Raw genomic sequence first — 12,024 nt, 5'->3', positions numbered from 1 at the left:
TCAAAGGGATTACATTGTTACTGGTCTTGATCTTAGAAGCTAGATGGTAAAAGAAAGGCCACCCACACTTTGATTCTCCCAAGGGCAGGTCTGGCCCCCACCTCCTACATGGAATCCCGGCAGAGCTCTAGTTTTCCCTACTGTATCGGGGGGGGGCTGCAAGAATGGAAAAAAATTAAGCTCTGAAGTGACACCTCAATAAATCACGGCTACTTTAACTTCATTTCGTACCATATCGCTCGTCTGCCAATCACTTGGATCCGTACAGTCACAACAGGCCGGCTCATTAAGAGTCTGCGTGAGAATAGACTAGCAACGGCGCCTGCGCAGCTCAGAATTAGGCTCCAGGTAAAGTTTGCGTGCAACTTCAGCGGCCAGGTGAATTCGGAAGCAGTGGGCAGAGTCAGAGCCCCGCGTGGGCGTATGCTTCCGGCCACGTGGCTACGCGCATGCCCAATGGGAAAGCTTGACGTCAGCCCCGCTTCCTCACCCTGGCAACGGGCGGGTGACTACTTCCGGTGCTGTGAGGGCTCGGGGCTGACGCGGGTGAGTGTCCCTCTTTCTCACGCTGTCCGCGCCGCTGCCGGCGCTGCGGCGCTGCCTCTGTCCAGGCCCATACGCTCGCTGGGACATCCTCTTCGGGGCCGGGAGGGGGCGGCGCGCAGGATGCCCACTGCCTGGGGCGGTGCTGAAGGAGCGGATCCGGGACGTCCCTCGACCCCTCGGTCGCGCGTGGCGCCCGTGCGGGTCCCCGAAGCCTTGGCTCCAGCTTGGCAGTCTCATTCCCTCTACGGGGAAGGGACTGTCTGTGTGCGGGCAGTCCTCGCTGTCCTTCACTCACTTCGCAGTCGCGGGCTGCGGGGTTCTACGAGTCGGAGGCTCGCAGAGCCCCGAGGGTGTGCGCCCTAGTCCTGCGTGGCCGGCTGGGGTCAAAGCAGCCCCGTGGTGTTATAGCTAGCGGCCTGGTTAGAGTCTCTCAGGACATTAGCATTTACTGCTCAGGAGGCGGAGGAGGAAAGGACCAAGCAGATGGAGAAGGAGCAGCTGGAGAGGAGGGTGGAAAACAGGAGCTGGAGGTGCCCTGGAAATAGAGGGCATCGTGTTTCCGGAAGGAGGGAGTAACTTGACTCGCCTCTGTAGGGGAGGGGAAATGAAAAGGTATTTTCGGGACCATGTGACTGAGATCCTTGAATACTAAGCTAAGGAATTTTTATGCACTCGGGAGTTTAGTAATTTCCTTTTTTGTTTGTTTTAAATAAAGCTCCCCACCCATTTGTAAAACGCAGTGCGTGCTTATTAATGAATATCTGGAAAATGCAGGAATAATTAAAAAGAGATCACCCGTAATTTCACCAACCCAGCATTTTGATCCCTTTCTTTCTAATTTTATAGCATTTTAACCTATTTATGATCATAGTGTGTGTAAAATATGATTATAACCAAAAAGTATAATTTTTGTACATGGCATCCATTGCATAGATTGATCTTTTATTAAGATATAATTCACATACCATAAACCCACCCTTTTAAATTGTAAATTTCAGTAGTTTTTACTATATTCATAAAGTTGGGCACCTATCACCGCTAATTCCAGAACATTTTCGTCATCTCCAAAGGAAACTGTACTCATAGTCACTTCCCATTTGATCCCCCAGTCCTTGGCAACCACTAATTAGATACTCCCCTCCCCTTGTTCCCCCAGTCCCTAGCAGCCACTAATCTACTTCTGTGTCTGTAGATATTCCTATTCTGAACGTTTCTGGTAAATGGAATCATAGAATATGTGGCCTTTTGTGTCTGCCTTCTTTTACTTAGCATGTTTTTAAGGTTCATCCATGTTGTATTTTGTATCAGTACTTCATTCCTTTTTATGGCTGAATAATATTCCATTATAGGAATATGCCACATTTTGTTTATCCATCATCAGTTAATGGACATTTGAGTTGTTTAATCTTTTTTACTATTATGAATAATTCTGCTGTAAACATCCATGTACAGGTTTTTGTGTGGATATGTTTACATTTCTCAGATATATATCTAGGAGTGGAATTGCTGGGTCATATGGTAACTCTGTTTAGCTTTTTGAGGAACTGCCAGATGTTTTCGAGAGTGGCCTGCACCAGCAGGATATGAGAGTTCTGATTTCTCCATATCCTTGTTAAACTTATTATCTGTCTGTTGAGTTATAGCTGTGATGTTGGTACCTCAGGTGCTTTTGATTTCCATTTCCCTGTTGGATGGTAATGTTGAGCATCTTTTCCTATGCTTATCAGCCCTTTGTGTATCTTTGGAGAAATGTCAGTCCAATTCCTTTGCTCATTTTTATATTGAATTTTTAAAAACTTTGATATTGTATGAGTTCTTTATATAGTCTGGATACAAGTCCCTTATCACATGTACTGTTTGCAGTGTTTTTTCCATTTTCTCTCATTTTGTGGGGTTTCTTTATACTTTTTTGAATAGTGTTCTTTGAAGTACAAACATTTAAACTTTTGGTGAATTCTAATTTATATTTTCTTTGATTGGTTGTGCTTTTGGTATCATATCTAAAACAATTGCCGAATCCAAGATTATGAAGATTTACTACTATATCTTTTCCTAAGAGTTTTACAGTTTTAGCTCTTACATTTAGTTCTTGATCTATGTGGATCAAGGAATAGGTAGGTAGGAATAGGTAGGAATCCAGGTTCATTCCTTGTATGTGCCTATCTGTTTTTTTCCAGCACCATTTTTTGAAAAGACTATCCTTTCCCTATTTAATTTTTTTTTTTTAAGGGGGGCAGAGGAGAAGGGAGAGAGAATCTTAAACAGGCTCCACACGCAGTGAGGAGCCTGACGTGGAGCTTGATCTCACAATTCTGAGATGACCTGAGCCAAAATCAAGAGTTGGACGCCTAACCGACTGAGCCACCCTTGCGCCCCTATCCTTTCCCTGTTTAATGGTCTTGGCACCCTTGTTGAAAACCAGTTGACCATAAATAATATAGGTTATCATTTTTTTAACCATTTCTCTACGTTGGACATTTAGGTCACTTCCAGATTTTTGTTTTTCTAAATTATCCTGTGTTAAACACAGCATAACAGGCATAAGGCTTTTCTGTTTTTGAAGTTATTTTGGTAAAAGGTGTTCTCGAAGTGAAATTACTGGGTCAAAGATGAAATGAGTGTGTTTTGGAGCTCACTGAATGAGGCATTAAACCTTCAATGTCAAGATGTTAAGAGCAACAGAATGCTTCTTTATTCATCAGTTGCTATAGCTTAAGGGCTGGATTTCTATAAAAGCCTTTTGCTGTAAGATGGATGGATTCCCTGACTTAACTATTCTTTGACTGCTTCTAAGAGACTAAGTAAATCTAGAGTGAAAAACTTCAACACCAGGGGCAAACAGGACATGTCATAATTTTCTAAATGGTGTAAAGAAAAAAAAAGTGTCATCACATGCAGTAGGAAAATAAGTCTTTGAGAGAACTGGGGTTGAAATTTAGACCTTAAATCAGTGCCTTGAAAGTCCCTGGAGCAAAAACGATGTTTTATTCTTAGTTTCTCTTCTGACCTTGTTAATCAGGTTAATTTGCATTCATCTTAGTCTCAGAGATGGCTAACTTAAATCTGTGTTTAGTAGATAGTACCTGGTTAAAAAAAAAAAAATGCAAAAGGCTATTAGGAGAAGATCACCTTTTTCTTTTCATTTTGCCCCTCATTCTCCCAGTTCTCCTTAGGGGTATCCATGGTACTATTGTTATTTGTGTTTGTATGGACTAGTTCATACATAGATTATCTCTGGAAAGATAGTATATACAAAATTAAACATTTTAAGGATTTTGATACTTCCTGACAAATTCATTTTCAAAATGGTTACTTATATCAGTTTATGGTGGCAATACAGTGGTAGTTAGGAAGATTCCATTTTTGTTTATATTTCTATGAATATTCTTTCCTTGATATTGGATATCCAGTTTATATTTCCTCTTGCGTGTATTGTCTGCTCATGTCTTTTGGCATGCTGTTCATTTTGATTGGAGTTGTCCTTTATGAGATTTATTTTGGCAGCCTTTTGTAGTTGGTTGTTTTACAATAGTCTGGATTTGGGGAGCAAAGTTAAAATGGTTTTTGTAACATGCTAAGCGGTATGTGAGCTGAATAAGGGTCGAGGCAGTAGGGAAAAGGAAGTTAAATGCTTGAGGGAGAAATTTATAAGATTTGGAAAGTGCGTGCAGTCCAAGATGACTTCCAGGTGAGTTAGAAAGGGATTAGTGCTATTAAAAATAAGGAGTGATGTGGAAAGAACTAGATTTCTGTGGAAAAATGAGATTGTTTTGGGTAGATAAACAAACTGAGGTTTCTAGAGGGGAGGGGTGTGGGGGATGGGTTAGCCTGGTGATGGGTATTAAAGAGGGCACATACTGAGTGGAGCACTGGGTGTTATACGCAAACAATAAATCATGGAACACTACATCAAAAGCTAATGATGTATGGTGATTAACATAACATAATAAAAAAAAAAAGAGAAAGAAAAAGAATGAAGAGGATCCAGGTTGAGCTAAGCTATCCTGGAGACTTGTGGCTAGAGCTCAAGAGACAGAAGATAGAGAGTTACAAATAATCTGATTTACTGAGAGAGGATTGTTTTAAAAGGTTGGCAGTGGATGAAATTGCTGAAGGAGACATTTGAAAATAGGCCTGTGGACAGGGAGTCATGTAAGAGGACAAAGTTGAGAAGGATCAGGGGGGTCATAAAGAGCTGGGATGGTAGATTGGCATACTTGCCAAGAAGATGGGGCATCTAGATAACAGACGTTGCAAGCAGCAGAGTAAGAAAAGGTCATTAGGTTTGGTAACTTGGAAAAGATACACTTATGGGAAAAGATACAGTTTATGGGAAGCAGGAAATTTGTTTTTTTCCAAACAGCTTTATTAATTTATTAATTTATCCACTTAAAGTGTACTTTAAGTGGTATTTAGTATATTCAGAATTGTGCAACCATCACACAACCAATTTTAGAACATTTTTATTGCCACCAAAAGAAAGCCTGCCCCCATTAGCAGTCACTCTCCAATTCCCCTTTAGCTTCCCAGCCCAAGGCAACAATTAATCTACATTCTGTCTCTTTAGATTTGCCTACTCTGGATATTTCACATAAATGGAAACATACAGTATGTGGCCTTTTATGTCTGACTTCTTTCACTGTTTTCAGGGTTCATTCATGCCATAGTATGTATCAGTACTTAATTATTATTATTTTTTTTTATGGCTAGTTAATGTTCCGTTGTATGAATATACCACATTTTGTTTAACCATTATCGGTTCATGGACATTTGAGTTGTTAGCACTTTTTGACTATTATGAATAATTCTGCCATAAACATCCATGTACAATTTTTTTGTGTGGACATGTGTTTAGTCCTCTTGGGTGTATATACCTACGAGTGAAATCACTGGGTCATGTGCTAACTCTGTGTTTAATTTTTGATGCAGCTATTGCAGAGGATGGACAAGTTGCCAGTGTTTTAGAAACAATAAAATGAATTTTAATATCATCACTAGTAGTAAATTGCAAAATGTCCATTTTCAAGTATATTATTCAGAAATAAAGGCATTATCAAAAATGAGCTATACAATTGTTTTCTGTTGTGTAAAAACTATAACATGCTTATACATTTCATTTCATTGGAAACCTTGTGTGTTGAATGTTACCTCAAAGCTTAGCTGAAATGTTAGACATTTTTCTTGCAGATCAGTATGTTGATGTAAGTATGCTTCATCAATTTCAAATAATGATTTGTAATAATGAAGTGAGTACAAATTTGATAAAAAATAATCCTAGGGATATTTGATGTTAATCTACAGTAATGATTTATTTTTTACTCCTTAGTCTGAACTGTAGAGATCAAATACTATGATTTTTTTTTTTTAATTTTAATTACCTGTAGTTCGTGCGGCCTCAGAAATTCAAGATCCAGAAAAACAAAAGCAAAAACAGAAAAAACAAAAACTTTTTGGACCAGTATTGTTGGTTGGCTATGTTTTTGTCCATTCCTGCCCTAGGTGGGATGAGTGTTGAGAACCTTCAGCATATGGTATTTTCCCTCTTACTGAAGTTTTTAAGTGAGATCTCATAGGCTTGCTCTATTTTGGAACTTGGATTTAGCTAGTTACTTCATGTTTCCATAAATAAATAAATGAATAAAAAAAGTTTTTTTGGAAAGTAATATGTTCAGATTTTTCAATATTGAAAAGTATAAACAATGAACCATAACATTTCCATTCCACTTTTGTCCATCAGTCATTCAAATCTTCTTTGGGTGACCACTATTATTTTTGGGCGTATTCTTCCAGATTTGTACTTTGCATATATACTTAGCTGTATTATTTTTTTCTCCCCTCCCTCAAAATATGGCATTGCATGTATTTCTGTACTGTGCCTTTTTTACTTATATATCTGTAAGATTAGTCAATCTATATATGTATATCAAGAATATTCTCATTTTTTCCAGTGGCTGCTTTTATTTTAACCACTTACATCAAGACATATTGTTGGTTCATATCTTTACTATTACAAATAATCCTTCAGTGTGCATTTGTAATTTTGATTGATTTTGCCAGATTGCCCTTGTTGAGTTTTGTCATCTTATGCTGCTGTTAACAGTGTATGAGAACTCCTGTTTCTCAATAGCCTCAAAACGTGGTGTCATTTTGATGTTGGTCAACCCAAGTTAAAAAATGGCATTTGGGTGTAGTTTTATTTTGTATCTTTCTTTTGAGTGAGGTTTAGCATCTTTTGATCTATTTAAACTGTTATACAATTTTTCTGTTAACTGGGATTTGCCCATTTGCCCTTTGTTGTCTTATTTTTAGTCATTTGTTGGAACTCTTTATTTATTAGGTAGGTCAGACCTTTAATGGGTTTAAACAAAAACTAATGTTGGAGTAGAAGTTGCTTCATTTCTAATTGAAATCAAAACATTCCACTAACCACTGGGAGTTGAGGCCAGAGTTGTACATTGCATAGCCTGTCTATATAAATTTCTTTCCCAGTCCTGCAGAACTTTGGGGGCCAACATTTTTGGAGGAGTTTATGGAGATGACATGATATTCTAAATAAATATATTTCAGATAGTCTCTGAGGGATGGTAGATTGCTCAAGAAATAGCATATTAATTTATCTTGCACATTTTATTTTTTTCAGACAAGCCTGGAAGCAGTGTTTTTAAATCTCTCATATACATGAACATGCCTATTACATCAACCTTATTCATTGTAAAATATAGATGTTTCAGTTTCTTATTTATGAAAAAATGTATCTGATAACAATGAGTCAGTAGCTTGAAGTTTAATAACCCATAATGCTTGGATATTTTTTCATTTTAACTGAAACTCTTAATTTTCCAAGGCCTGAGTTTTCATTCAACCTATGTTTGTGGGACTAGTGGGCCCAAGCTAATTTCATGGCCTGGTCAGATGTGATGGCATGTATAGGCTGGCAGATGGACTGCTAATCATTTCATTTCCCCTTTGTCAATGACACATGAATACATAGTATTCAAAGTCAAATAACCAAAGAGAAATAACCAAATAGCCAAAAGTCAAATAAAAGTAATTGAGGCAGATCCTTGTGAAGTCATTAGAAGAAGATCCATTCTTAGAAAGACAGCTGCCACCACAAAACAAAAACAAAAGCAGGTATTTCAGTTCACTTTTATTTAATCAACATCAGCACTCTTTTGTAATCAAAAGTTTCTTCCTGCATTTGTGAATATATGTTAACATTTTAATACAAGAGCATATATATATTTTGATTTAAAATTATTTGTCCTTTAAATGAAGTGTTATATAATAAAAATTCAATGGACTCTTTTTAACCAAGAATTAAAAGCAGTTAAAATGCCATATTGCAGTGCTTCTCAGACCATCTCTGGTGTAAAGGACGAACTTTAAAAAATTTTCAATCCATTGTTGACTATTTTACAAAATGCAAAAGAACCAAAACTAAACCCCAAAAAACAAGCTCCAAACAAAACTGAAATATGAAAGATAAAAATAATGGAATATTATGCAGCCATCAAAAATTTGAAATCTTGTTATTTGCAATGATGTGGATGGAACTAGAGGGTATTATTGCTAAGTGAAATAGTCAGAGAAAGACAATTATCATATGATCTCACTCATAAGTGGAATTTAAGAAACAAGGCAGAAGATCATAGGGGAAGAGAAGAAAAAAATGAAACAAGACGAAACCAGAGAGGGAGACAAACCATCAGAGACTCTTAATCTTAGGAAACAAACTGAGGGTTGCTGGAGGAGAGGGAGGGTCGGGGGATGGGGTTGAGAGGTGATGGATACTGGGGAGGGTATATGTTGTAATGAGCACTGGGTATTATATAAGACTGATGAATCACAGACCAGTACCCCTGGAACAAATAATACATTATATGTTAATTAATTGAATTTAAATAAAAAAAGAAGAAAGATAAAAATAAAAGCTCAATTTTATTACATTTAATAGGTAGAGTTGCTTCAAAAATATAATTAAAAAAGGAAATAGAAAAAATTATAAGAAGTATACACATTGTTGAAAATGTGTATAGAAAGCAATTAATATATTAATAAAATAAGTCTCTTGCAGACTGGTAACAAGCCCTGGTCTGCAGACCACACTTTGAGTAACACCACTTTTTTGGATTAGGCAGCTAAGTCACTTTTTATGTGACTATTTATGTTTTATATTGGCAAAGAAAGACTTGCGTCCCTCCCTACTTCTCAGTTTAGAATAAGGTCTAGATTTTACCTACCAGTGTGAATCTAGGTGTCTTACTGTGATAATCATTTTATGGTATGTGTGTGTCAGTCATTTTGAATACCTTAAACTTACATAATGTTATATGTTCATTATATCACAGTAAAGCTAGGAGAAAAAAGTAAGCTGCAATCTTGGCTTTACATCAAGGCTTGGTGATATTATCAGCATCACCTGTGATTCTAGAATGTCCCAGAGATTATTAGCATTTGGATTAAAGGGAGTAGAAAGCAATATTGAAGTTATATTGAGGTTTTCTTCAGTGTAAATACAATGAAAGATAGAATATCTTTGGACTCAGTATGAAGTCTTTTTACAATAGTTCTTTTGTTTATATGATTTTAAGCAAGTACTGTCTGTGGACAGAGATTTCAATTCTAACCTTTTCGTATTCTTTGTATTACTCAGTTAAATAACTTTAAAATTAGGTTTTTGGAAAGTTATCTTTGCACAAATTTGTATAAGTTATGTGTGTGTTAGTGAAAGAAATGTATACCATCTTTGCCTGTTTTTCTTTAGGGCAATTCCTCTCCTGCAGTTACTTTTGGATGGAAGTATGCACTTTTCCCAATAGAAGATGGTAATCTCGGAGAATGACCATGGAGAAGGGGATGAGTTCTGGAGAAGGGCTGCCTTCCAGATCATCTCAGGTTTCGGCTGTTAAAATAACAGTCAAAGAGTTGGAAACAAAGCAGTCCCATAAGGAGAAGCGAGGGGGCTTTGTGTTGGTACATGCAGGTAAGCTCTCAGTGGGCGAGTTGGAAGATGAAAATAATTCTGATTTTTTTTTTCTTGCCTTGAAGTACACTGAGAATTGAATTTCACATCTGGGGGAGGCAAACTGCCAGAGAGGAGTTGGAACCAAAGAGATTGACTTCAATATAGGTCTCTCCTACTTCCTGCTTGGAAGATCTTATAATGACAGCTCTTCCTATGTCTTCTTCACTTCTCTACTCCCATTATTTACTTTTACCCCATATAATAGATGCAGTTAGGTAGTGTTAAAATCAGACAAAGTAATTTCTTAAACTCTGGTTTGTGTTTTTAAAAACGATGCTGCTGAAAAATTTTATTGACCCCATGTTTGACTATGGCTATTTAATTAATTAGTTTATTTATTTATTTTTAAAAGATTTTATTTATTTATTTTCAGAGAGAGAGTTCCGAGTGGGGGGAAGAGCAGAAGAGGAGGGAGAGGGAGGGAGAGAATCTCAACCATACTCCATGCTAAGCACGGAGCCCAATGTAGAGCTCCATCCCACGACCCTGAGGTCATGATCACAGCTAAAATCAAGAGCTGGGTGCTTAACTGACTGAGCCACCCAGGCGCCCCAACTATGGCCATTTTAGCATATAATTACACAGCCATAGAACTAATTTGCCTTCTTAATGTTACAAGTGAGGAAGAGAGATTAAGTGGCTTTAGCCCCATGGCTAGTTTGTGCTACAGCCAGGTTGAGACATCTGTAAGTGGGCCCTTAGTCCCAGTGTAGTGCTTTTGACAATACAGAGGACCTGGAGAACAGACGCAGTGAAGTTCAACCCCTGGGTCCCTGATCATTGAAGAGTTTGTGTTTCAGAGTAATGCAGCTTTGCTCAGGTCTGCCCAGCAGGCTTTTTTTTTCTTTTTAAGTCATTTTTATTTGCTTGTATTTATCTAAAATTCATGACTTCTGTGAAGGGAGAAGGAATGGCTGGATCTCCTTTTAACTTTACTCAGATAGGCAAGCAGGGTGGAATCAAGATTAACTTTCATATGGGGTAAGGAGTAGAATTGTTTCTTCTTGTCAAACTGGTGTTGTGCCTGATCATTAACCTTTGGCTATATCTGGACCAGATAACTTGGGAAGTCTTACAGAATCTAATCCAGGAGAATCGGAAAACCCAGGTTCAATTTGCTTTTCTTTCAAAAGATTTTGCAAAGAAATGAGGTAAATTTTAGAAATAACCCAGTTAGATTTAGACTTGGAACCAGAACGCCTGCCTTCTACTACACCATGTTGGTGCATCTTTCATGGTACCCAGTGAGTTATTTCAATCAGAATGAGTGTGTGACAAATGTACAAGAAAGGTTCCAAATTTGTAACATGCAACAACATAGAGCTTTTGATTAGTTGGAAAGCATTGCTTTCTATGACTATCATGATGGGATCCCTCTTCTTTCAGACACTCAGTAGATGGGAATGGCTCTTAGATGAAGTTGCTCCTGGGGGCCAGCAGTAATAGGACAAAATCTGGGTCATGGCAGGAAATTATGTGGGTTAAGGTGACCCTCTCCTAAGTTATTAGAAGGTCAGATAGACTGATTATGCAGAAATATATATCTTGCACATTTAAGGGACAAAATTTCAGTTCCTTATCCATTGTAGAGATTTTAAAACTTTTTTTTTTTTTTAACTAGAGGAGACTTGCCCAAATGTTAGTCATTTGAATCTTAGATTCTTGATTTTTCCTTGATCTGTATACTACTTATACTATTTACCTAATATTAAAAAGCTGAACACTTTTTACCTTAAAACTTGAAAGATGAAACTTACCTTAAATGAAATGTCAGTATCACTTGCATGAGGAGAAAATAACTTTAAACACAGTGCAACCAAAACAGTGTAATTAAATCTTAGCTGAATCCTGTTGTATGTCAATGGCTTAGATTCTGAGGCTACCTTTCCTTTGTTAGATAAATTACCAAGTGTTAACCAGATATGAAAGATGTACTGTGGCCATGCTGAGACTTTTCCCTTATTCAAAACAAGGATTTATATGTTAAATCCTATTAAAACTGTCATCCATACACTAAAGTTATATATTTCGCAGTAGTGTCCCATGATTTGGGAAATACTGCTGAAAGATTGGGGCCCCCAGATCTAAGATGACAGACGTGTTAGAGAACCATGAAGAGAGGCCTGTTAAATATTGGTTCAGGCTCGGGGGGCGGAGCAAGATGGCGGAGGAGTAGGAGACCTGGATTTCGTCTCCTCTCAGGAATTCAGCTGGATAGGGACCAAACCATTCTGAACACCTACAAACTCAACAGGAGATCGAAGAAAAGAAGAGCAACAACTCTCTGAACAGAAAAGCGACCACTTTCTGGAAGGTAGGACGTGCGGAGAAGTGAATCCGAGGCATTATTCGGGAGGATAGACGGCGGGGGAGGGGCCTCCGTCGGCCGCTTCTGGCAAGTGATAGAGCCACGGAGCACAAAATCGGAACTTTTAGAAGTCTGCTCCGCT

At 37.9% G+C, this 12,024-nt stretch overlaps 1 protein-coding gene across 12 annotated transcripts in view; it reads left to right on the top strand.

The window, feature by feature from the left end:
• The first annotated feature begins 502 nt into the window (after positions 1 to 502).
• The window catches only part of TASP1 (taspase 1), a 303,516-nt gene continuing 291,994 nt past the window's right edge, over positions 503 to 12,024 (top strand). For 11 of the 12 annotated variants that reach the window (XR_004301276.1, XR_004301274.1, XR_004301277.1 and 8 more), the window contains exons 1-2: positions 503 to 546; positions 9,314 to 9,532. Coding sequence is in view for 8 of the 12 variants with exons in the window: in XM_032420014.1 (XP_032275905.1) it covers positions 9,388 to 9,532 (145 nt within the window). In the remaining 4 variants the exon portion in view is untranslated. The other variant, XM_032420013.1, reaches the window with a different exon arrangement.

The sequence above is a fragment of the Phoca vitulina genome, unplaced genomic scaffold, assembly GCF_004348235.1.
Source record: "Phoca vitulina isolate PV1807 unplaced genomic scaffold, GSC_HSeal_1.0 scaffold22, whole genome shotgun sequence".
Lineage (NCBI taxonomy): Eukaryota > Metazoa > Chordata > Mammalia > Carnivora > Phocidae > Phoca > Phoca vitulina.
This window is presented reverse-complemented; position numbering and strand designations above follow the sequence as displayed.